Source organism: Parasteatoda tepidariorum, chromosome 2 (genome assembly GCF_043381705.1).
Source record: "Parasteatoda tepidariorum isolate YZ-2023 chromosome 2, CAS_Ptep_4.0, whole genome shotgun sequence".
Taxonomy (NCBI): Eukaryota; Metazoa; Arthropoda; class Arachnida; order Araneae; family Theridiidae; genus Parasteatoda; species Parasteatoda tepidariorum.
This window is the reverse complement of record NC_092205.1, coordinates 8,902,623-8,929,688: the sequence shown is the minus strand read 5'-3', so window position 1 is coordinate 8,929,688 and position 27,066 is coordinate 8,902,623. Positions and strand designations below refer to the sequence as shown.

Below are 27,066 nucleotides of genomic sequence, written 5' to 3'. Positions count from 1 at the left end.
ATCGATTGATGAGTCAGAGGACTGTAACACATAATAATTTATTTACAAATTTAAAGATATAAAATTGACAGGATCATTGTGAAGTTACAGCGAAATGCGCCTTGTTCCGTAGTTGAACACAACTGATGAAATTGACATGAGCGCCGCCTCACGGCATAACTTGACACTTTTAAACAAATTTACTTTAGAAAAAAAAATTCTTTTGCAATATGTAGCTGGCAACACAAAGTTGCAAAAATATAAAAATCTCAATTTTGTATTTTTTGTCGCTTGCGTTGATTTTTCAATTGCACGAGATTTTTCAACTACGAGATTTTTATCAGACGTGATGACAGAAGTCGTCCTAAATTTGCGCACCCCGAAGCTCAATCTTTTAAAAATTAGATTGTTCAAAAAACAATTAAAGTTACATTAACAGCTTTTTATACTGCCGTGGAAATGAAAAAACAACGAAAGTGCCTCAAGGTAGATTTCAAAAAAAGCGGCTCAACAACTTTGTTCCTTTCTACTGTTAATTCTATGATCGCTAAATTAGAATTTCAAAAACTGATACAACAAAATGTAATTTTGAAAAAAAAAATCTTTTGCAATAAGTAGCTTATCATATAAAATTACCAAATAGATAAAAATATTAATTTTGAATTTTTTATCATTTATGGTAAATTTTTTTTATTGCAGGGCAAAATAGGAAGGCTGCCGTGAAGAGAGACTGACAGGTCATCATAACGAACATTTTAGCTTAACAATGATATATGTCTTAGCAAAGTAGAAATAAAATAATTTTGACTTTTAATAGCCAGTTTACTATTAAAGAGTTATAGTATTGGTAATGAATTGCATTTGTCAAAAGTAATAACTAAAATAAAGAAGTAATTGTGATTGACGAAAGATAAAAATATTCAAACGAGGCAATAACTCGAGGCAATAATTACGCTTTACAGAATTCAAGTATTTAATCATAAGAACCTATACAACCATATTTATCCAAACAATGGTGTAAACGTAAAAAAATTAATTGACTTAAACATTGTTCGTTAAGTTTCAAGGATTCTCCCATACAGCATAAAACATTGTACGTTAAGTTTCAAGGATTCTCCCATACAGCATAAAACATTGTTCGTTAAGTTTCAAGGATTCTCCAATACAGCATAAAACATTGTTCGTTAAATTTCAAGAAGGATTCTCCCCATACAGCATAAAATAAAAATAACAGATTGTTAAGTTTCAAGAATTATTTCTCACCTGTCCTGTATTGACAATGGTTGGTGTCCATCAGACAGCAGTCTTTTCCTTTCTGGCGCAGGACTCTGCATGAGATAGGTGAAGGGCGACGTGGACTTCCTGGCGTGGTATGGCATGTCCTCCTCATCATCGATGAAGACATCTCTCCTCGTGGTGGTTGTGTAGCTGACGGTCTCTGATTTGTATGGACTTTCAGTTAGAACTTGCTTATTACCATTTACACTTATGATACTCGTTGGATTATTATGCGGCATTGAATAGTCATTAGGTGCGTTAGTGGTAGTTATGCTGGAAAAGTTTCTATTTTTAGATGGCTGCTGCGTGGTTAATGATGCTGTGAAGGGCCTTAAGGTACTGTACACTGGTGCGTCGGGTATTGACTGGATTTCTTTTAACATACCGTTAACTAGTTCGTCCAACTCCGACTGATCATCTTTATAATTCGAATAAGGAGTCGTTCTTGATGTGGAACGTTCTGAGGGATTATGGCTCTCGGCATCTGGTGGTTCAGCATATATAAAGTTGATTTCAGTATAAAATAGTAATGCATTCTTATGTTGAATCAACTGAGTGTCCCAAAAGCATCTGAAGATTTGAAAACTATTAAAGAAAATCGGAAGGCGATAGAAATTTACAGCCTGCTGCGATATGCCCAGGTAACGAGATCTATTCTCAAAAATTTTCTAAACTAGCTACAAAGCTGGTCAATAGATAGAGCTGCTAGTCTTTAAGATGTATAAAGCTGTGTTTTCAAAATAACATCATTTGCAAAAATAATGCGGTGAAGTCTCTTAACAAAATGATTAGATGCGTGTGCAATCATTTCAATTCGAATAGTCTGACGGACAGTTATTTTTATTATAGTTTTTACATTCAGTAGAGCAATCTGTTGACAAACGTCGCAGTCGTAGTTTATTTACGTCGCACTAGAGCTGCATAATGGGCTATTGGCGACGGTCTGGGAAATATCCCTGAGGATGATCCGAAGACATCCCATCACAAGCTTGATCCTCTGCAGAGGGGATGGCACCCCCGCTTCGGTAGTCCGACGACCTGCGCGCAAAGTCGAGCACTTTACGATAGAACAGTTTAAAGAGGATCAACACCGCACACTCTCGGTCCATTCTTAGACTGATCCAAGTGGTCACCCACCCGCACACTAACCGCAGCCAGTGGTGCTCGATCTCAGTATTCTACTGGAGACCGTGTCTTAACGGTTAGTCCACTGCGGGTCTGTTGGCAAACGTAATAACTAGAATAAATTATCTAGTTCCCTAAGAAGAGAGCAGAACTCTGTATATTTCTATTACCTTCCGATTTTCCGAGTGATATTTCAAATCGCAGGACATTTTTGGGATACGCAGTATGTATTATTCTTAAAACTCGGATGTTGACAATTCAATAGTGATGCTCTTAATCGTGAAAAATAAATAAATAATAAATAAACAGGTAAGGAAAAATATAGGCAAATTCTAAAATTGCAAATTGTGCTGCCAAAAATATAATAGATTAGGCCACAAGAATTTTTTTATCAATATTTGTTTTTTTTAAATATTTTTAATATTTTAAAGTTCAAAACATTGTTTTCTAAAGGCCCAACACAAAAAGTTTTATATAAACCTAAGTTATAGAATTAGAAAATAAGTTCAATATTTCACTAGGATTATTTAAGCGGGTCCAAAAAAATGCAAAATTCCGCATTTTTGAAAGCTACTAATGTTGAGTGTTACTTTGTTCGATTTCAGAAACAAAATTCGAAAAAAAAAATTTTTTTTTTTTTTAATAATAAAGGCAAATATTTGGAGTCTTAAGGGACTTCTTAATCTTGTGGCATCTTAGAAGGTAAATATTTAGAAGGAACAAAGCTCTGTTAGTCTAGTTATAGTTCCGCGTTTTCCTCACCTTTTTAAGTAGAAATTAGGTAATAATTCAACTTAATTACCTGGTGCGTACTTTTAAAATGCTGGCAAAAACTTTTGGCTCAAGAAAACATCTTAAAAGCTATATTTTCTAGACAGAGGTAGGATAAACTACAGATTTTTTTGTAGTTAGCCTAAGCTACTTAATTACAAATGTAGTTAACTACAAATTACTTTCGAAACGCAGTCACTTCTTCACTATTTTAGTATATTATATTTTAGTAGAACTTATATACGCATGTTAAAAAAGGTTTTGAATATAAGGCCTCTAAGAAATATATATATATTTCCCCTAAGACCAGTGCGCCAAAAGAAAAAAAAACGGACCGTCTTGAATAATTTTGGATCTAATGATCGGATCTTCAAGTTCTAGGACTCAATTTGAATGGTTAAAGGGAGTGACCTCAAATATGCTAATTAATTAGTGTTAACGATATTTTAAGTTACGAAATCAGGCACAAAAATCTGCTTTCTCTGAATAAACATACCATTTTCTTCCGCCGGATTCGGATTTCTGATCTCCAAAATTTAGGGGATAGCCGCAATCTAGAAAATATGGCCGCTCGGTCAGGCATGAATTGTTCGGTCAGGAGAGCGATCCAAAATTTGGACCCCTTAATGTTAATTTTACTTTTTGCGCATTTCGCTATATCTCGAGAACTTTTGAAGCGAATTAAAACTTTTTGGATACAATTATCAAATTCGTTTATCCAAAGATAATTCCATGTAAAAAATTATTTTTAGTAAATATTTAAATATTAGCAGCACGTTATTCGAAACGTGTAATACGGAGGCAATTTCATTGCCTTCATTGACAGACCCGAGAAGATATGTACCAATCGGAATTGAAAAATTGATTGCGTTTGAATTTAGTTTCGTTATTAAATTAAAGCTAAAAGTAAAAGCCTGGAATCGCTACAAACTAGAGTTGTTTCGTACCGCATTACACACTACACTATTTTTTAAAACAGTAGCATACTGCACTACAAACTACGAAAAAAAGAAACTACTACAGTAGTTTCGCTATTTGTAGCGTGCTTCTAGTTCAAGAGAGAAACTTCAATAACACTCAATAAAAGGCATAACAACTGTTTCATAAATTCAGTGTCTCCAAAATCATTGCATGTTATTTATATATATATAAAAAATAATAAAGAAAGAAATAACGTTACGCATTAAAAAAACAAAAAAATCTCCTTAGCATCTAAAAAAAAGCATTGACCATTCAACATCCGAGCTTAAGTGTTGCATATAAGTAAATTGTTACAAGAATTGAAGTTGGTAACTACGAAACATTAATCATAAAATCTAAAATATTTAAATAACTTTAATATTCAGCAATTTGTTTAATATATATATACATATATACACTGACGGGGAAAAAGTCCCAACACCAATGAAGATTTGTGTTAGATAAACTAAATTAGGTGGGCTTGTTTATACAACTTAAAGATGATGTAATTTAGCGTTGGGCGCATAAGTGTGGCTCCAGTAGCGCCACTGTGAACATAGAATTCAGGGTTGCTTTAAATACGCGTTCTACAGGTCGTGAGCATTATTTTTCGTTAAATTTTGAAATAGTTAGTAGCTGTTAGTCAAGAATGCCTTTACGAAGACGAAGAAGCCATTATCAACAGCTGACAGACTTAGAACGTAGATCATGTCTAATAGGGCAGCGAGAAGGTGGATTTTCTTTCCGCGGTATTCCAGTAAGACTGAGTCGTAATGTGTGCATGATTTTATATTATAACCGTGGTTGAGAGAGAAAGAGAGAAAATTTACGTTATAGGAATCTAAGAGATTTAAAACTTACTTCATCGTTTCGATTTCTAAATACAAAGACAACGGTTGAAAAGTTGCAGCTGAAATGTACCCAGACATTCCAGTCATGAAGTCCCCCGTATTGATTTTATAAACGTTGTTGAACAGTCGTGACACAACGAGCAGAACTGGCACTGCAGTGACACAACGAACAGTTACAAATCGGCTACTTCAAGTACAGCTCCGAGCGAAACGTTCTGTAACTTCCATTTCACTCACTCCAAACCACTGCCGTTTACGACGTGATTAGTGTCGAGTGAGAGCTCACTGGAGGACACGTGAGCACCTGCTACCGACCTGTGTCTGGTCAAGACACACTGGACCTACACCTGGTCAGGGAAGCAATTTCCTATGACAACAGGAACACTGGCATGGTTATTTCATGCACCTTGACAGCAAATTTGTACGTCAACCTGGTGATTCAACCTGTTTTGTTGTCATTCATAAGCAGCATTCAAGGAAGTATTTTCCAACAGGATAACGCCTGCCCTCCTACTGCTGCTGCAACCCAACATGCTCCACAGAATGTCGACATGTTGCCTTGGCCTGCTAGATCACCTGATCTTTCACCCATCGAGTACGTATGGGACATGATAGGACGACGACTTCAGCGTCATCCACAACCTGCATTAACTATCCCGGTATTGATTGACCTAGTGCAACAGGCATGGAACTCCATCCCACAAAGTGACATACGGCATCTGTATGACACAATCCATGCCCGTTTGCATGCTTGCATTCAAAATTAGGGTGGTGACACCAGTTATCGATGTACTAGTATTTTAAAATTGAAATGATTTTTCACTTAATTGTACAAACCTGTGATTTTGAAATTTTAACTAATTAAAAAATATATTACTCAGTCAAACGCATTTTTGAAATTTCATTACTCTACAAGATTTTTTTTCCGTGGTGTTAGGATTTTTTTCCCACCAGTATATCTATATATATGCTTAACTATTTAAAAACATAACTCTTACGTAAAAGTTAGTTTTAATCTAAAAATTACAAAATAACTTCAATATTCAGTCCTATGTTTAAAAAGTATACAAATTTTTTTTATTACATGCTTGATTAACTAAGTAAAATTTAACTTTCTGAATGAAACATACATTTAGATATTGATAAATATTTAAATAATTACGAAATATAATTTCATTTATGAATGAAATAAGTTTATTTACTACGTTTGATAACTATGCAAAACTTTATTTTCAATATAATTTCATTTCAAAAATGAAAAATTCTTGTAAAATAAGAAGCGAAATGAAATATTTCTTTGAAACGTTAGTCTGTTATAGAGCAAATATTAAACAGGCATGAATATATATCAGTTGCCATGCACAAGAGCAAAATAGTTAATGAAAGCAGATTAATTAACCACATAAACTCACCAACATTACGAATGCCAGAACTTGAGGAAATGCCAGAGTCAATGCTGTGGGGACCTTCAACGTCTGCGAAAGGGTCATGGGTCATTTGTGGATGAATAAGTACGTCTGCGTATTTCTTCTTAGAGACAGTAGCGTACAAACTACCATCTAAAGGACCTTCTGTATAAAGAACTACTGTAAATAAGTTTTGGTTGTCCAAAAATAACGTCAAAATATCAAAATTCGCCTATTCTATGGCGGGAAATAATATTTTAAAAATTAAAGAGAAATTGCTAATTTGCCCATCCACTGATTTTGCTATTCAATAATACGCAGATTTATCGATGCGTTCTTTTACTACGCTGAATTCTCCGCTCACTGATTCGTTAATTTGAATGATGGTTGCCTACGTAAAATTTTTTAAAAAAGTAGGTTTTCAATATCTAACTTTAACTCAACAAAAGCATAAATACACCTATAATAATAAGGAAGCTATGAAAGAGAAAATATCTTTATTAAATTCAAGTTACACTTAAACTATTCGCGCATTTACTGATTCACTCCATTGCAATTAGCTGATTTGCCCATTCACTGCTTATTTTGCTATTCTCTGATACGCAGATTTATCGATGCGTTCACTCATTCGTCAATGTACTACTTTTTTGCCGATTTTTCCGTTCATTGATTGGTTAAATTATTGAACCACTAATACATAGATTCGCTTTCTGTGATTTCACTTTCTTTCTTCTTTTTTTATTCACTTGTTATACTAATAATCAAATTGTAATAACATTCTTTAAAAAGTATAAGAACAAAAAAACGAATCGGTTAATTTCCTAACAAAAATAAAATCATCTGCGTGAATGAACGGCGGAACAGTTTACTTAATGGAAACACGTTTGTTATTTTTCAATTATTCCCACTAGACTTAATAGTTAGAATGAAGTACTAATTGAATAAGATATTTTTTCTGCCAATATTCCTGAAACGGGATGCCCGTTTCCTGAAACGGGTCATTTCCTATCATTAAATAAATTATGTTTTTTTGTTTCCGCAAGCAGGTAAAAGTTGTAGTATGTTAATTTTTTTTCACAATGCAAGTTTTACAAACAACAACAATATAATGAAAGTGTTAGAAAAATCACCCATACACAAAAATAATCCTTATAATATTAAACAGATAAAATCGAGATTTCATTTTTTTTAAAAGTATTTCGGTGATTATAAAGAAACGGCATATGTTTAGCTCAAATTTTAAAACCTCCTTGAACGTTTATTCGGTTTCCCGAACTCTTAAAATGTGAAATCAGTTATTTTTTTCAGATATACAAAAATGCTTTTATTTCTCATAATATTAACAATATTTTAAAAGTTGAACATTTGTCTATTTTTCTTTAAAAATCGCCACTCCAGTCGATGTATTTTTGCGAACACTGCGACAGATATTGCCTGGTCACGTCATAACAGTTGAAATTATCTGTGAATAAATTGAGCCCTAACTTTTATATCGTCTTTCCACTCAGATGTTCTTTTAACATATTTAATGACTGATAGTCTCTCAGTTGCAAGTCTAGACTTTAGGGTGAGTGTGGAATGAAATTGCAAAACTGTTGCAATAGAGCGACTGTTCAATTGAAGGCAATTCAACTGCAACTACGAGGTTGAAGGTGAAGTTGAGCGCTTTCTCAAGAATATGGTGGGGAGGTGGTATGACGTGGATATACAAAAACTGTCACAGCATTTTTTAATATGCATTGACAGAAGTGGAGATCATGTATAAAAATATAGACAGATGTTCGAACTTTAAAATTATGAAAATAATATTTATTAGGCAACAGAAAAAAAGATGACTAAAATAATCTAAACTAAAGAAATTAGGAAAAGTTGAAGTTTAAATATTATGATGATAGAAGTTAATCAGTAACAAATAAAAACCAAATCTAAAAGAAAATAATATTAAAGTAACACAATGGTTTTAAGAGAGGCCATTGGTCACATACGCGCACGCAATATATATGATTTCTACATCAAGAATATATTCCTTGCTGACTTTAAATAAATATAAATAAATAAATTTATTAATTCCTTTTTATATCTATAAAATCAGTTTTAAAAATCTTTTCACATTTGAAAAATTATTTATGCAAACTTCAGTTTGCACATTTTCTTAAAATTTACTTAAATTATTCAATATTTAAGTTGTTTAACATTTGAAACACAATTATATATACAAATCATCTAAATTCTACAAAATTAAAAAAAATTGCAAGAAATAGAGGGAAAAAAGGTAAAATTGCAAGCAATTTAACAAAGCAACGCCATCTTAAAATGAAGAAAAATTGTCATCGTTGAGTTTTAAATTCGGCCACAGCTCGAAATACGTGTTTTCATTTAATTCGTTTTTCAAAAGAATAAATTTCTTGTTGTCGAAGGCCATTAAGAAAAAGGGTACTATTCCTCTTGTTTTCCAGTGGCGCCATCTATGGCTAAGCATTCGACATCTGCCACACCCATATGTCCCACTCGTTTATATAGGGCCATTCATCCACAAATCATAATTTCGACCTGAACCAGAGAACGATCAATCTCCAATTTATTACCCTCAGAGGTATAATTTGCTTTGCGAACAGGGAGGACGTTGAGACCCGACAGATTAACGTGCACCAGTCACCATTTAATACAGGGGGAGACTTCGACCGGCTGGATTCGAACCCCCGTTCTCACGAACGTAAGTCCAGTGCTCTGCCAATCAGGCTATCCAGGATAAAAAGAATAAACTAATGAATCCAAATAAATTCCTAACGTGAAATCGTTCATTTACATAAATCAATTGGTACATTTTATTAAATTAGTCTTTTCCTTAAAAAAGGCTTTAAAAGTCAACAATTGTTGTTACTATGTTGCCACGAATGTTATAAACTTATAATTGCGAATAGGTTGAAAAATTAGCGTTTTAGGAATTTAGAGTTTTAAAACCTACTTTATTGTTTCGCAATATGAATACAAAGACAACGGCTGAAAAGTTGCAACTGTAATATACCCCGCCATTCGGCCTTGAAGTCCCCCGTAGCTTAGCGATTAAGAAAGTTGGCATACAATTTCCAGTTTAGTTGTTAAATTTAGGTTGAAAACAGAAAAGGAGCATTTTTTGTGTGTGTGTCCATTTTCATAGACACGCATTTTGAGCTGCGTCCATTATCAGAAGCGCGCATTTCGAGCTGTGTCCATTTTCATTAACACACATTTCGAGCTGCGTCCATTATCACAAGTACACATTTTGAGCTGTGTCCATTTTCGTAAACACGCATTTTGAGCTTTATACAACAATTAAAAAACTCACCGACGACGTGTATCGCGTGAAGTTTTTATAACTTTTAAATTGATCACAATTAATGACGACAAGAAATATATTTTAATATTGACTTGGAAAAGTTTTACTGGGTATGAATTGATATAACATTTATTTCTAACAAAAGTACTTTTTGCTTTTGTCTATATATCATTCTAACCTTCCAAATGTAATACTTTTTGAATATTGATACCTTTTACCATTATTATAATTATTTTAAAAAGATATTTTTTAAAGAAAATTTAATTTCAAGGAATATGTTTAAAATAGAATTTATAAATCATGCATTTAATTCCAAACATGCATTAGTTTTAATTAAATTTAAAAACTTTTTTTTTTTCATTTATTGGCATGCATTTGGCGCGTGCAAGCATTCCATGCACCAAAGTGCCCATTGCCCAGATATCAAATCACTCACCGTGTAACATCCCTTCAAGTAAACCAACATCTAAGGGAAGTAATCAAATATTATCAATCATTTTGCGCCACTTAAAGAAATATACAGTAGCACTGCACTTAAAAATATACAGGGTGTTACGTAACGACCGCCCTTAACATACAATTTTTGATATCCTTATTAAAAAAAAGAATCCAAAAAGTACATAAATTAAGGGTAGCGAATAAATATTCAAATAAAAAAATAAAGCTTCACCAAAACAAGATGATTCCTTAAGGGGGGAGACGAGATTAAAAATATCAAAACTTGTTTGATTACCAAATGAAGAAAGTTAGAAGTAAAAAAAGATCATCAGATACAATTTCAAGTTTCATATGGCAATTAAACTTGCTTTGATATTTTTAATAATGACTTCCCCAATAAAGGTTCGTCAGATTTTGAAAGCTTTTTTCGTCACTTAAATAATAATTTTTGACCACTATTGTGATAATGATTTCATTTTACAAGAATTCTAAAAACAAATGAATTTGTTATATCCTGTATACTTAATAACTGCGATCAAGTTTTAAATGGGGATAGAACATAAATAATCACTAATCTTGAATTTTTTTATCATTGTGTTTTAAAATATTTTTACAATAACTAAGCGACGTGTTCTGTAAATGGCACGTAACTCAACTTTTTTCAATTATTGTACTGATTTCGAAATTATTTAGGACACATTTAGATTCATCAAATAAACTAGTTTGGTTAATATTAGCTCCACGTTTGTTTTATTTTTATTAATTATGGTAATGATTCTCTCTTCGCATTTTGATTAAAAAAATATTTCTTTAATATAACATTGAGATGTTTTTACTATGTAGGTCCTATCTAGTTTAATTTTGACTGATGTACAAAATATGCAAGGTGCGGCCATTTATTTAGAACTGATCAAAGAAACTCCTGAAAATATTATGCGAATTATAACCCCATTTATTGCGTTTCTAAGTAAACATGAACTACTGCAATGTGCAAAATGTCGTGCAATTGAAGAAAAAAAACAACGTACGCGACAAAAAATACGAAATTGAGATTTGTATAGATTTGACTTCATTATATAGTAAGCTACATACTGCAAAAGAAAAAAAAAATGCTTTATCAGTGTTTTAAAATTTTATTTTAGCGTTTATAGCATTATCAATAGAAGGAGATAAGTTGTCAAGTTACTTTTCTCGGAATCAATTCTGCAGCACTTACGTTGTTTTTTTCAATTGCACGGCAGCATATTTCTGTACTCATTTGTACAAAGAAAATTTCAGAAACAAGGTTTATAGTCCATTTTCGAAAGTTCTGAAATCCAGAAGTTGGAGTTTCCTTAATGACTTCGACGTCCTTAAATTTTGTTCCTTTAGCAATTGGTTTCTGATGTTTTGGAGAATGAACCATTCACCGTTCTTTTCGGACAAATCTCCCAATATTTGCAAAAAAATTTTTAAAAAAATGCTAAGAAAACAAAGTTTAAAAACGTCGAAGTTATTAAGAAAAACTTCAACGTCATTCCGAGGGGAGACGTGTTTCTGAAATTCATACATCAGAGTGCAAAAGTGCCTCTCACCTCACCTCAATTTCCAAACGTATTAAATGCGTATGCAATTCATTGCTTAACTTCAAGAGTTAATAAATCATTCCTCGAAATTAATGACCATACATTGTGCATTAAGATTAAAGAGCACATTTATCCTGCTACGTCTTAACATATCTTTAAGTTTGCTTATAGTATTTCAAACTTACTACATTTCAGCAATATTTTCGGTTTTTCTAATTGAAAACAGTACATTTATTGAATTTATATGATAAATTTTTAAGCATGATTTTGGCATTTTTGTTTCTTCTGCCGCGTGCTTTCTTTTTGTGCCATATAGTACCTAGTAGTGATATAGAGAGGAGCACTTACCATCCAAATTGTCCTCGGGTGCTAAATCGAAATTCTCGTAGGAATCCCATTTGACAAGAGGATCATTAGCACTCCAGACAGGAACTGTTGAATCTTGTACTGACCCATTACCTAGAAAAAAAAAGCACATTCAGAATCATATTCACCAATTTTTGAAAAACTTCGCCAAATCCAAATCTTAACAATTTTTTGGTGATAAATTTTTTCCCCATATTTTCCATAGAAGACTATTTTACGATTGTTTGTTTCAGGCTTATATTATTTGGATCCAATTCTAATGGGTTATACGGCGCATCTTCCGAAAATCACTGTAATCAAATAAAAAATACCGATTTGTGTAGAAAAATTCATTTTGAAGTAATTTAGAGGATCGAGTTTTTTCGTTCCTGTGGAAAAAATCACTCGCCAATACTTTTACCAAAACTCAATTTTATTCCCCAAATTTGCGATTTTATCGCATTTGGAAAGGTGGCGAATGCTTATGCGGACCCTGACAATTAAACTTACACATCTGCTATAAATACCAAGACTTACAATGAAATGAGTCATTGGAATAACTTTAATGACCTTTTTGAGTTGCACCTAAGAATACCAGAAGAATTTATGAAGACTTCTAACAAAATGTTTTTATTTAGATTCATAAATCTGGGTGCGTGTATCGTGAATCTTTTCATTTTATATTTTAAAACCGACCTTGAACAAACGACTCAATTCTGAGTTTACGACTATCAATGTATCCTTGTAATTTTGAACCCAATCCAGAAGACAAAGGAACTCCTGAATCAAATTAGCCTTCGTGGGGGATTTTTTGAAGGAACTAAACAGCATTTGCGTTATAGGGTGAGAGCATTTGCGAGACGCATCTGCCGATTCTAACCCATGATTCACCAATCACTGAGGAAATTTTACGTCAGGGCTGGGGCAGCACCCCTTAGAAGAGAGAAGGCCTTAGGACAAATCAATTTAGTAGTCCAAAGTAACGAACATAAACTGCGCAGAAGGGAAAAATTGAGAAAAATGTCGCTACGTTTACGTGTCGTTACTTCCGGGCTACTAAACTGCACAGTGAGGGATACGAAAGATGTCATTACGTTTGAACTACTAAAGGATCAAAGTTCGGGTTTATTGTAACCCGTGCTGAGGCCTTCTCTCTTCGAGGAGGTCGAGCAGAATTCGTATCAACCAGCCACCGGGGATTAATCTGCTCGCGCTAACTGTAATCGCCAACGCACCAAGTAAAACCACCCGGTTGTTGACCTTTCGAATTAGCCCATACTGCAGTTTTTTTTTCTTGCGCACCACTGCTCGGTTATTGCTATAACTTGGCGATTATTTTGATGCAGGTGCCGATATGGGAATCTTACCTGCGGAATCGTGATGTCTTAATTCTCAAATATGAGTACCAATTGTAAATCTTAATAGTAATACAGTGTTGAAAAGCAATCGTTCCATCACTTAATTCATATGGATGAACTTAGCGATATAGCGTTGGTAACGTAAAATTTTAATCATACATTTCACATAAATAAGTGTTGAAGTATAACACTGGAAAAGCAAGCGTTTTATTTTGTACAATTAAATTTACGTAGATTTGAAGCATAACGTTGGAAAAGAAAACGTTTCAAAGACTGTCCTGATCTGGACTTCAATTTATGAAATTTTATTTATAGGCCTCCTATTCCTGTACTAACTAAATATATTTAAACGCTATTGACAAGTAAGGTATAAGTGAACATACTATTTAAATTAAGGAAATGTATTTAAAAATAATTTTTTTTTTCAGAAAAAAAAAAGAAATTATAATAATTACCTCGAACGTCTTCACGATGATTCGATAACATCAGTTCAACTTTTCCTGAAGCAGAAAATCGAGAATCTATAAAAAAGAAAAATAATTAATCAAAGCAAAACTTGAATTATTGACAACCTAAAAAATAAAAACATTGAAGTATTGAAACCCTTACAAAATCAAAATGTCCGCGAATTTTACAGAAATAAATACATTTCAATACAAGTATCTGATCATTTCTTGTCATCTATAAGAACAAATTATGGTTGTTACTTATGATTCAATATCTAAAGCAAAAACGTTAACAATCTTCTATCACTGACGATAAGTGTTTTTCTTTGATAGCACAATTAATGCTTTTATTCTATTTCCAGCTGATTTCCTTGTGGTACAACGGTTCCCAGCAGATCACCGAAGTCAAGCAACATTGGCTGCGGTCAGTGTGCAGGTGGGTGACCACTTGGATCAGTCTGCATAGGGACCGAGGGTGTGCGGTATGGGTCCTCGTTAAACTGTTCTACCGTAAAGTGCTCGACTTCGCGTGCAGGTCGTTGGGTCGTTGGACAGGTCCAATCACTACACCTTGTTAACGACATTAATTCCTCACCACTCTCCATAGTGCCTGGAAATGCATTTTAACCTGATTTAGCAATCTTGGCCTCTTTGGTATAAATTTTTGTTCTGTTTTTCATCTTTTTTTTTCTCTCTTAGCTACTCTGGTTCTTCCAGTTTTCTCATTTTTTGTTGACAACTTATACGTTTTATATTTCAAAACACTTTAGTTTCCTCTCATTCACGTCTGGTAAGTCTTGATAATGGGCGCCTGTTTTTGAGCGTTTGAAACATGTTGATTGTTACTTCCCATTTGTATATTTTTGAACAAATAAAGCTTTTAATCAAGTAATATGCTGCCGCTTCAGCTACTTGGAATAATTTATTTAATATTATTTAATAGAAAAACTGTTATGAGACAACAGATAACTCCCATAGGACAATAGAGGATTCATATTGGACAACATTAATCTTAAGAAAAAAAAAGACTATGACAGTAAAAATAATTTAAAAAAAAAAGAATTCTACCTGTGCAGGCGCTGTCTAATTCGCTTTTCTCAAATATGACATGATCTGAGTTAATTGTACAAGTATGAAACTGAAGCTGGAATACTGTGTATCTGGCAAGGGGTCGATGGCTCATATGATAGCATTTAATGAAGACGTCTCCTCGGACCTGCAACCCACTTTCCAAGGGGATGATGATCTTTTTAGTTTTTTCAGTCGCTGAGCTGCAAAAATAAAGAAACTAATGTTACTGAATTTATTATTAACCATTTAAAAACCAAAAAGTGATCAATCGTTTATTTAGTTGTTTCGTATTCAAAATATCATTTTCACTTGCATTACAAAATCCAAGCTTCATTAATTACGGGAAAAAAAATAGAAAAATTCAAAGCAGTATGAATGATATTTCTTTTCATTTGAATGATATTTCCTTTCATTTATGTTTAGACTTTCTTTTTCAAATTTATATTCCTTTAACTAAGAATGTTTTTAAATAGGTTAAAATTATTTACACACTTACTAAACGCCAGATGTGTAAATCAACTGCATTCCTTGATATATTTTGATGAAAGGCTTACAACCTGAAATGAATAAAATATATTTTAAAAATTAAAAACTGAATTCTCATAATTCAGTGCATTAAAATTTCAATTCTTTAAATATTTAACATTTGTCACACTAAAAATGACACTTATAATCCTAATTTTCAATTTCAAAATTGGAGTTAACTTAAGATGTTTTTTTGCCAGATAACCGAAGTGCATGCGGTAGGTCAGATTTAGTTTCAAATAAAATTTTTATCCAGAGCAATTTCAGGATGGACAGAAAAAAGTTTTGATGCAAAGCCATTAACTGCATAATAGTATAAAAGTCTCAAAAAAAGTTTGTTAATTTATTTATTTTCGTATTTTTTATTTGCACACTGAGGAGAAGTGTATGGTCAAAATTATTAGATTATGGTAAAATTTAGAGTTTCTGGCTTAAGGGAAACACCAAAAATCCTGGTAAGCCCGAAGTAATGATTTTGGCGAAATTAACAATAAAATATGGTTTTTCAATGTGATAAAATAAAGCTAATCTGATAAAAATTTAGTAATTTTACCATGATATATCAGAAAAGGGCATTAATTTTATTTATTCTGTTAAATTTAATTTCCAGTTGAGTTTTTTTTACCAAATGTGTAGTAATAAAAACCATGATTTTGGAAACAGGAATTCCCGGTACCATTACCAAATGAATGGTTTAAATACCGTATATTTAGGTTTTATTAACTAGAATTATTATTTTTTTATAGGAAATGTTATTAGTTATTACCATATAATACGGTAATTTTACCAGAATTTTTTTCTCCGCGGCGGTTTTCCTTCGATTTATATTCTTATAAAGTTTGTGAAAAAAAATATACACATTGTTTTACTTTTAATAGAATTTCACTTAAGATTCGGGTGATAAATTTACATTTTCAGAGAAAAAAATTTAACACTTCAAAAGGTGTATTGTAAAGTAAAATGTTTACCTCCTCTGGATTCAAAATTTGGCACTCCGTGTATGATGACACGATGAAGGTAAATGGAGTTGTTATTCATTCTTATTGCACCAGACAAAAGACCAGCAAAATAATGCACATACCTGCAAAGAATATCATCAAAGATATTAAATTCAAGATTGAACCACGATACCGATACCTTAATATATCTAATCATGTTTCGGTGTTAGTACTCTATCAGTATCTTGGAGTCAATAAGCAAAATTGGCTTCAACCTTACTAAGGTGAGCACCTACAGCATGTTTCTGGTTAATTTGAACCGTAGTAAAGAGTAATAAAGGATATATAGTAATCATTTGCTTGGTTTCAAGATTTACCAGAAAGTGTAATGTTGATCAGCGGTTACGATTTTTTTTCTAGCAACGCAACCCTAAATGATACTACTTTTTCTGGCACAACACCACGAAGCTCATTAGGGAAGATGAAAATATTACACAAAGAAAGACAAATGATTATTTTGTAAATAAAATTTCTTATCTTTTTATCAATAATAGTCTTAAAAACTAGCTTTTATGCCAGACGGTTGAATTCCCAGATCTGGAACGGCATCACTCCTAGTTCTTAATTACCTTTTCCAGCATGCGTAAGTTCAAAATAAGTAAAGTAAGCTGAATTAAAGATTTTGTTATCAAAGAAGAATAAGATTTTTCCGTTGAATTCAACTACTTCATTTTAAATTGAAAAGTTCAATTAGAAATACTAATGCAATTTTTTATTAATGCATGTTCTTTTCTATAGCTTATTTAAATATATCTGTTTTTTTTCTTCAAATTTTGTTATTGGCTACAGAGTTTTGAAAAAGTGATTAATTACCTCTTTTGAGAAGGCTGCATTGAACCCGATAGACGATCTTCAAAAAACTTTTTCATCGTCAACCTGTCCAAAGCCTGATCAGCACTGAAATAATAATAATAATATTACACACACGCAAATATATATATATATATATATATATGTTCAAAATGAAGAATAAAACAAAGAAAAATAATACACAAATGAAAAAAAAAGGGGGGGGGAAATAATAAGTAAAAAAATAACAAACAACAGTTNTATATATATATAGCTTTTATGAATCACATATATATACATTTATCAATCATCTAATAATAAAATTAATGTAACATTAAAGTCAAGAAGAAGAAAAATGCTGTTGAAATATAACAAATCACTACAGAGGAAAGCTGGACTAGAACCATCAGAACCTGCTCAATTGCATCAGAAAACAGACTAGTTAAAAGGCGATTATAAGAAACACCTTCAACTATCATCAGTCAATAAAACTGATTTTGATGCCTTTTCATTTGCCTTCCACATTATTGATTCAACAGACTTTTCTACTTTCCCTGCTTAATTTACTTCTCATTCTTCGACCCGTATTCGACACAAATTCTTAAATTAAATATTTAGGGTGGTCTGCACGGGACACCCTTATATATTAATTTACTAACCTCGCACATATGTTGCTGTAGTGCATGTAGGCTGCTATCACAATGCCGGCTCTTCCGATATCACCCTGCAAATATAAAACATTTACGAAATTAGGACACTAATCTACAAATTCTTAAGTAATTAAAATGTAAAAGAGTTTAGAAAAAATAAAGCACGGAAACTTTTTTTTCCGCATCATGAACAAATTTTCCCTTTTTTATTTTTAATTCTTGCTACCTGATAATTTTAATATTTAATGACCGGTTCATCTTTTTTTAAAATTAGCAGAGATTATAGAATATTTCACTAGATTATAGAATATTATAAAAATTATAAATAGAATATAAGTATAGAATATAGAATTATAAAAATATTATAAATAGAATATTTCAGAGATTATAGAATATTATAAAAATTAACAGAGTCATAAAATATTTACTTACATTTTAATGTTTTTCGTAACTCCTAAAATACTTTTTGTTGTAGATACTTTTCGAATATTATTAGATTAATAAAATTAAAAAAAGTATTTCGAAGAATTTTTAAAAAAAAAGTTAAATTCAAATTTTTTTGAAAATATAATAACATGAAAATAATTTAGAACTACGTTTTAAATAGATTAAAAAGAATAATAAAGTTTGTTTTTGACAAATCTAAAATGTAAAAAGCAGGGCACATATTTTGAATTTTATGTGGAAGTTTATTACGAAAGTAAAGCATCCTTGGTTTTTCATTTCAATTGTAATAGTGAAAAAAAGGATAATTATTTCGTAATTTTTGTAGTCTCTAATAAAAATATAATTTAAAAATTTTTGTTTAATTATTTTCCTTTCGAACTTGTGTCTCAAGCTTTTAAAGCCAGAAAGTAGTCAAAATTTATATTTGACACAAATTCATCCTCACGATAATATGGCATTCACAAACTTTGCAATTTGAAATTCTATCATCAGAAAGTGGTCAAAATATAAATCGATAAATTACTTTTGACGGTTTTACGGCGATAAATTCTGCCTACAGCTTTTAGAAAACAAACTTGCATCGCCATCAGGCACTGAGTCCCAGTAGATATTTAAAGACTCTAGCTAATAAGAAGAAGTTTAAACTTGAAATACTAGAATCTCGATGTTTAATAAAAATTACCAATAGTTTAAAGTTTTATCGAAGTTTCATAAATTACGAATGATGTTAATTAAAACTAGTTTGTATTTTTAAATTTATATTTCAATTATGAAACAAAATAATATTTTTGATTTTCAACAGGGTTTCGACTTAATTTCAAAAAAAATAAAAAAAATAATTCCCTGAGTTTTCCATATATATGAGGTAAATTTCAACGGAAATCCAAATCATACTTAATCTATACCATGCAATTTTTCATAAGAAAACTTTGATTTTTTTAAATTTGTAAGAATGAGAAGGGAAACGAGGAAAAATTTCACTAAAAAGTAATAGTTTATAAAATAGTAATAGATGATAGAATTATTCAACTCGAATCTCAATAACTGATTACTGTTACTGACAATTCTAAGACTGGTTATTTTCCAGGTATAATATAGGAATTTTCCAGGTATTCTGTAAAAAATTGCAATTTTCCCTGACTATTTCCTGCGTTTTTTAGAGTTAAAATAAAATTTCCTGATAATTCCTTGACCCGTAAGAGCCTTGTTTCAAGTAAATTTTTCGAATTTTTGGTATTCTTTTGGAATAATTCCTTACATGAGTAAGTACCCTTAGTAATGATTCAAAGTTCTTCCAAAAGTTCTAAAGTTCTTTTAAATTCTATGCTTTATTTTCCCTTCTTTAATGAAGCGTTAAAAGCTTTATAATGACTTACTTTAGAATGTATAACTGCAATGTTTTGTGGATCACTATAAATCCATGAATCAATTGATTTACAAATGCTGCACAGCCTTTCCAGAGGAGGAGCGAGGTTTTGCGGCCATCCGAAATCAAGAACCTAAATAAATAAATGATTAAATATTATTCCTAAAGTATTAAAAGAGAACAAATGCCATCAAATGATTATATTAATGAAAATATTTAATTACCCTTTGATTTAATTTGGCTAAGTCATAACGTTTTTCAGAAAGATTGAAAACCTAAACACAAAGAATAAAAATATATAAAAATAATTAAGACAATGATAAATTTTAAATAATACATACAGAGGAAATTTAGAAATATTTTTGTCGAATTGTATAGAAACAAGATTCTAATAAAAAGAAATAACACTGAAACAAAAATTGATCTTTACAGAAATCATAAAATAGGGAAAGATTGAAGGCATTGGGACTAGGAAACGTAGCAGAAATCATAAAAGAGTCAAGAATTGAAGGCATTAGGATTAGGAAACGTAACAGAAATCATAAAAGATTGAAGGATTAAAGGCATTGGGATTAGGAAACGTAACAGAAATCATAAAAGAGTGAACGTCTGAATGCACTGTGATATGAAAACGTATCATAAATCATAAAAGAGTGAAGGATTAAAGGCACTGTGACAAGGAAACGTAACAGAAATCGTGCAAAAGAGTGAACGGCGGCACTTTTCTTACATAAAAGCTTATTTTTTATTCGCTATCCTTTTATAAGCGAATGCTACATCTTCCTGAAAGACGATTGAAAAATCATGATGATAATATATATTTTTTTACAGTTCACAGGAAGAAATTGTTTTTAAAAAATAAAGGGGTAAAAAACATGCATCTAAAGCTATTACATGATCAAAATATCATTCCAAAAAAAAGTATAAGATTTTGAGCATAGAGAGAATTTACAGTTATTTACAGTATTTTTGGAAACACGTGGATGTTTTTTATTTATTTATTTTTCTTTTTTTACTGACAAAACTTGAATTTCAAACAGCGACCTTTTTTAAGATGAAGTGATCGTATATTATCATCGATGCATGTTTTGAATATAATTTTAGAATATGAACTTTAACAGGAGTTAAAATGATTATTTTTAATTGACAGTAACAAGTGTTCAGAAATTCTGCAAGGATAATGAAAAAAAAAAAAAAAACATTTGTTTATTTCTTTTGAAATTATTTCTAAATATTTTTAGGAAACAATTATTGAGATATGGATCAATTTTAAACACAATTATATATCTTTATTTTTTTAAATTTATAATTTAGTATTTAAATAGTAAATTGCAAGACTATTAATGAAGGTAATTTTGTATTAGAGTTCTGACGTTCAAATTTGCTTAATTTATATCAATAATACTTATATTAAAAAGAAAAATAAATTATTTGCAACGTCAAGTTTTTTTCCAAAGAGTTCTCAAAGAGTCCCACGTGCCTTTCTTTTTAAACACAAATTGCATATCTCAATAAATATTCAAAAAAATTTTTTTTTTCTTTTCTTAGCTGTAAAAAGATATACATTGCAAAAAGAAAGATGACATTTTTGCGAAAGTTTCCGTTATAAACTTCTAGAAAAATAAGCTTTATCCATGATAATGTAAAAACTTCATTAGATTCAAAAATTATTACGATGAAAAAAGACCGCATGTTTTAAGTGCTCGAAAATAGGTGCCCATTCTCAAGATTCACCTGACGTAAATGAGAAAAACAAAACGATTTTTAAAAAAATCAATAAAAATAAAATATATAAAAGTAAAATTGACAACGAAAAAAATTTAAAATAAAATAAAGGTGAAAAACAAAACTAGAAAAACACAGTAGCCGAGAGAGGCAAATAAGGGCAGAATGCAAAATGGAGTCTTAAGAGCTATTGAGGGGGGGGGGNGGGGGGGGGGGGTCGACAAAGAAATATGACGTTAAATATTTAATATGCTCAATTAAAATGTACTTTATATGAATATACTATGCATTAAAATGAAGTTTATCTCTTTACCATACTTTGATATGCAATTCATTTCTTGACCGAGTATTAAAATGTAGTTTATATCCATAAAATGTATTAAAATGAAATTTAGTTTATTTCCATACCATATATCGACAAGTAGTTTGCAAATCAAAATTAAGTTTATCTTACCATATAATTTGTACCATGCTTCGTACGTAACATCCGGGTAACTTCTTTAAGGTTATTTTTGTATGTCGCCTCAGATTCTGTCCGAGGAAAGACAACAACTGTAAAAAAAAAAATTTATTTAAACTATAAATTATAAAATAAATTTAAGATATACTTTTTATAATTCGTGAAACCAAAAAAAAACATTGATGAAGAAACAGATCGTTTGAAATAAAATATAGTATATAAATAAAGTGCAGGTTAGTGTATAATATGTAATAACATTTAAATAAAGTGCAGGTTATTATAATCATTATTAGTAAGATTTAATTGCACTCACCTATTATACGTTCGGTAACGTACGTAATATCCATAGTGACCGCGGAATGCCTATCTAAACTTCTAGAAAACCAAAAAAAATTTTTTTAACAAACATAAGATTCATTCTAAGTAAATAACATTAGATCAAACAGACTTAAAGATTCACACATGAATATGAACACAATACTAAATTTAATGCTAAATTAATTTTATACTGAAAGAGTCTGAAAATAGTTTCCCATATGGTAAATGTGTAAAGATTTAACAACTTACCTGGATCTTTTTATTTTTTCAGGCGTTCTGACTAACCCTGGGCTTTTCTGTAAGAAAAGAAAAAGAAATAAAAATATTTTAAATACAATTCAAACATTTGTTTCCTTAAAGTACTTTTATAAAAAAATGTACTTTTTTATTTCAGTTAAGCTATTTCAAAATAACATAATTTATTTATAATCGTATTGCATTTGAACTCTTTCAATATTTTCTGTGTAACACAAAAAAGGTAAAATTAAAGAAATCCAGCAACAGTAGTTGGTAAGGTAAATTGTGGAAGTCAAGACTCCACAATTTCGAGACTAAAGGCCTGACGATGGTAGTGCTACTAGCACAGCCCACCCATCCTTTTATTTTTCAGACAGACTTGTCACACATCGATCTGAAATTAAACGGGCTTCGAGCCACCGCACAGTTAGAAATTTCTCGGGGAAAAAATGGTTAAATAACAATTTATTTAACTGTCATTTAACCATAGTCAAACAAAACAGTCAAATAACTATAAATAAGATGATATTTAAACTGTTAACTGTGAGAAAAACCATCTGTTAACGGATTTTACCAAATACGGTTAAACAACCAGAATTTTATTGCAGCGATTCGGCCCACCTTATGAACTTAGTTCCTTGCAGATGGGTACATATTATAGGCAAGAAGGCTAATATATCAATCTCATGAACGGGGGTTCGAATCCTAGCGTTAACAGGACAATATTTCCTCCATTCCCTACAATAAATGAAGAAAATGAAGAGTGTCTTGCACTCCACAATTTGTGACCCTGGACTACTAGAAAACGATACTCTAATTCACGAATGCATGACAGCACCATAAATCTCTAATGTCTAATTAAGTTTCTTTTTAACAGTTTTGAAACCATGCTAGTTGTAGGTGGTTAATAAACCGTATGGTTTTGTATTTATGGTTTTTTAACCATACTAGTTGTAAAAGGTTTCAAAATCGTAAAGGGAAAAAATGTTCTTTACCATAAGTGTTACGGTTAATTGGATGGACAGACTGATGTCGGTTTTCTTTTATCATGATTTGAGAATGAAAATTCTAACAGTGCACTAGCAAAAGTATATCTTTTTTTAAAATTAAATAAATTATTAAGCATTTACTAAGCTATTTAAATATGTATTACTGTCATTTAAAAATTGCTTTACAAAAAAAAGGAAAAATATGTCCTAAAAAGCTCGTTAAAAAGTTTTAATTTCAAGTTTGTTATGAAATAATTTTTAAACTATTATTGTAAACATTGTAAACGGTATGAAATGTTAGATTCTAAGTATATGAAAACATGAAAGCCTAGTGTTTATTACTGTTGATGCTATTAATAATTGCTTTCTTTATTTATGTTTGTCTCATAAAGAGATTTCTCAATAAATGGCACCATGATAACTATTTCCTTGAGCAAAGATTTTTATTTTGCATTTTTGAATGTTACTAAGAACCGGTTGATAATTAATTGTTAAAAAAAGAAAATTTTGTGGAATTAGTGTTTGCCTTAATGGTCTATGAACAAAACTACAACTGCTGAAGGATAAGAAAATTTTAGTACCGTGACATACCATCAAAAATATAGTTATTTCAAGATCTACCGCAATATGTGTATTATATAACCAATTTACACTAATCAATATATTTTTGAGTTAAATGAACTTAAGTAACATTCTCACTACAACATTTGATAATTATCATTATCGATAATAGTAGCGAGATTATCATGCTCGAAATTTTCGTAGTCAACAGCAATCACGATATTAACTACTTTTTAATTATTGCAAACGATTGTACTCACAACAATATGATATTCTGTATTAATCGATGTTGATATATAGTTACGATATTATATTTTTGTCGATAGTTATATTTTTTATATTTAGAAGAAGTATTCACAATATATCAAGCGAATAATTTTTAAAACATTCTTACAGAGTTGTTTGAAAAATATCGATATTTTATATCACCCAGCTCTACTATTCATCATCTATTAAAACTTCTACGGAACGCCATTTTTATTTATACTGAGAGGAAAAAAACGTGAACATTAAATGTTTTATAAACGGAATAAAATGCGGACCATTTGCAATCATACGTCATTGATATTTTCCAAATTTGTCTTCATTAACCGTTATTTAAAGGAAGAAAAATTTAAACGAGCGCAATTTCATGAAAAAAATATTCCATAACAATATCCGTTTTGGAAAGTCTTTATTATAAACGAGGTGGCCGTGACATGAGAAAATGAAGAAAGGGTTAATGCTCCTTTTTTTCATCTTTTTAAAAAGGTCACTCTTGTTGTAAAGTAAATGAATACATCAGAAAGAGAAAGGGGGTTTAAAAACGTACAATAGAATTATGAGTTTTACAGAGACAGGCTACGCGTGGTGTTCGAATCGCTGCTGCCAGAAAATAAATTCCTATCACGGCGAATTTCGCGTTTTTTTTCTTCTTTACTTGTTCGACGTGAGATCACTTTTTATTTCACGTGCCTCGACGAAAAAAACGTGATCGACGTGAGCTCCAACATCGTGATCTTGAAACACATTTTTGTTCTTTTTATTATTAGATAGTTCGGCTACTTATTATTTTCATCTTTCTTTCAGTGTATTCTCTCAAACAGAAGGAAGTTGCTAACGTACTCGCATAGAAAGAGAGATTTTTTGATAAATGAATTTTTTGTAGAAAATATCGATAAAATTTACGGTATTTGTTCAAGTATTTTTTTCCTTATCATTCAAGATGTTTGTAAAAAAAACCTACCGGGATATATTTTTTTAAATATTTATTTTTCAAAAAATACTGTTGACAGTAATAGCGGCTTGCAGTCGTCAACGGTTATTTATATACGATAAAAGCATGTGCTACATTTATCTGATCATTATCAGTTGACAGTTTTGAAGAAAAAAAAAAACATTATTGCAGACGATTTATCTTATAACAGAAAGAATTACGGAAATGACATTTTAAATTACAAAACTATCGTTTTCCAATCAAAAATTAAATGAATTCCCCTAAAAACTGAACTTAATAGCAAAATAATCAATATATAAATAATTTACTTCTAACAATACAATCATTTCTAATATTTCATTCGCTTATGTTTTGTTACATAATTAATTTTTCGGAACTACCGATAGTTGCAACTGATAATGAATAACCATAACATGGAAACAACAAAGAAATACGTAAAGAGTTTCCACTTTTAATGTTAGCGCATATAAAAATAAGTTTTTACTAATTTTTTTATTAATATCATTATTGCGCGGCAAAATGGGAACACTAACTAGCCCAAACAGTTTTAACGCCATCATGTAACGGTAAAAAGCTTAACTACCAGTTTAGTTTGATGAATTAATCGTTTTCTTTTAATATTTTTTATTGTATTTATGAAATTCTTAGTAATCGTTAGGTTTTTTGTTTTATTTTAGTTCTAAAAAATATTTAGAATTCAATTCTTTAAGAGTGTCATGTGTTAACGAAGACAAAAATACATTTCGTAAAATAAATTATGATTTATTTTAAGTTGTTTAATTTCTCACCATTTTTCTCATTCTCAAATTTATTTCAATATTGAATAAAATACATATACATATGGATGACATGCACCATTTCACCTTTAACATTAAGGAATAAATTCCTAAAAGCTGTATTAATATAGAATTTTTCATTTCTCTGTTTATTATATGTCAAAATTATTACCTATCTCCGAATTTATTATATGTCAGATAGAAAATAAAAATATGACAGAAACACTTTTTACGTATAATAAAACAAAAAGCTAAGATAAAAGATTTGAAATTGATTAGAAAATTTTGTTTCTACATAAATGCCCAATATGAAAAAATTTCGAAACACATTAATTCAGGCCGTCCTATTATAATTGGAATAAATTGAATGAAGTAAAAAAAATATGCATTTTATTGTTTATGCTATAAACATAATTGGGTATAATATAGCCTACGTCACAGGTTGTGTTGTTCCTACTAAATTTAACCCATGAACGGCATTTTCTGCGAGCCTAACTTCAAGCCACAAATAAACAAACGAAGTGTTCGATCGTTTAAATAGCTGCTCGCCAGATTTTATTGCATTANTAGCAATTTTCGGGGGTTGGCGAGCGTCAGCGAGCAGGGGGCGCAGCCCACTAGTATAAATTATTTACTTCTAACAATACATCATTTTTAATATTTCATTCGTTTATTTTTTGTTACTTCGTTTATTTTTCGGAACTACCGATAGTTGCAACTGCTAACTAGCCCAAACAGTTTTAACGCCATCATGTAACGGTAAAAAGGTTAACTACCAGTTTAGATTGATGAATTTATCGTTTTCTTTTAATATTTTTTATTGTATTTATGAAGTTCTTAGTAATCGTTAGGTTTTTCGTTTTATTTTAGTTCTAAAAAATGTTTAAAAGTTAATTCGTTAAGAATGCCATGTGTTAATGAAGACAAAATTACATTCTGTAAAATAAATTATAATTTATTTTAAGTTGTTTAATTTCTCTTTGAATAAAATACATATACATATGGATGACATGCATCATTTCACTTTTAACATTAAATAATAAATTCCTTAAAGTTGTATTAATATAGAATTTTTCATTTCTCTGTTTATTATATGTCAA

The 27,066-nt window shown here is 30.8% G+C and overlaps 1 protein-coding gene across 48 annotated transcripts in view; it reads right to left on the bottom strand.

The window, feature by feature from the left end:
• LOC107456393 (focal adhesion protein tensin) overlaps positions 1 to 27,066 on the bottom strand; it is a 348,273-nt gene that overhangs the window by 26,308 nt on the left and 294,899 nt on the right. For 9 of the 48 annotated variants that reach the window (XM_043039849.2, XM_043039850.2, XM_043039856.2 and 6 more), the window contains 15 exons: positions 22,437 to 22,483; positions 22,183 to 22,244; positions 21,864 to 21,961; positions 19,909 to 19,959; positions 19,695 to 19,817; positions 17,881 to 17,945; positions 17,246 to 17,329; positions 16,403 to 16,515; positions 15,406 to 15,466; positions 14,907 to 15,109; positions 13,848 to 13,913; positions 12,038 to 12,148; positions 10,123 to 10,152; positions 6,377 to 6,547; positions 1,243 to 1,741 (listed from right to left, as the gene is read on the bottom strand). In XM_043039849.2, coding sequence (XP_042895783.1) covers positions 1,243 to 1,741; positions 6,377 to 6,547; positions 10,123 to 10,152; positions 12,038 to 12,148; positions 13,848 to 13,913; positions 14,907 to 15,109; positions 15,406 to 15,466; positions 16,403 to 16,515; positions 17,246 to 17,329; positions 17,881 to 17,945; positions 19,695 to 19,817; positions 19,909 to 19,959; positions 21,864 to 21,961; positions 22,183 to 22,244; positions 22,437 to 22,483 — 1,784 coding nt within the window. The remainder of the gene's footprint in view (positions 1 to 1,242; positions 1,742 to 6,376; positions 6,548 to 10,122; positions 10,153 to 12,037; positions 12,149 to 13,847; positions 13,914 to 14,906; positions 15,110 to 15,405; positions 15,467 to 16,402; positions 16,516 to 17,245; positions 17,330 to 17,880; positions 17,946 to 19,694; positions 19,818 to 19,908; positions 19,960 to 21,863; positions 21,962 to 22,182; positions 22,245 to 22,436; positions 22,484 to 27,066) is intronic. The other 39 variants (XM_043039855.2, XM_071177112.1, XM_071177129.1 and 36 more) reach the window with 8 other exon arrangements.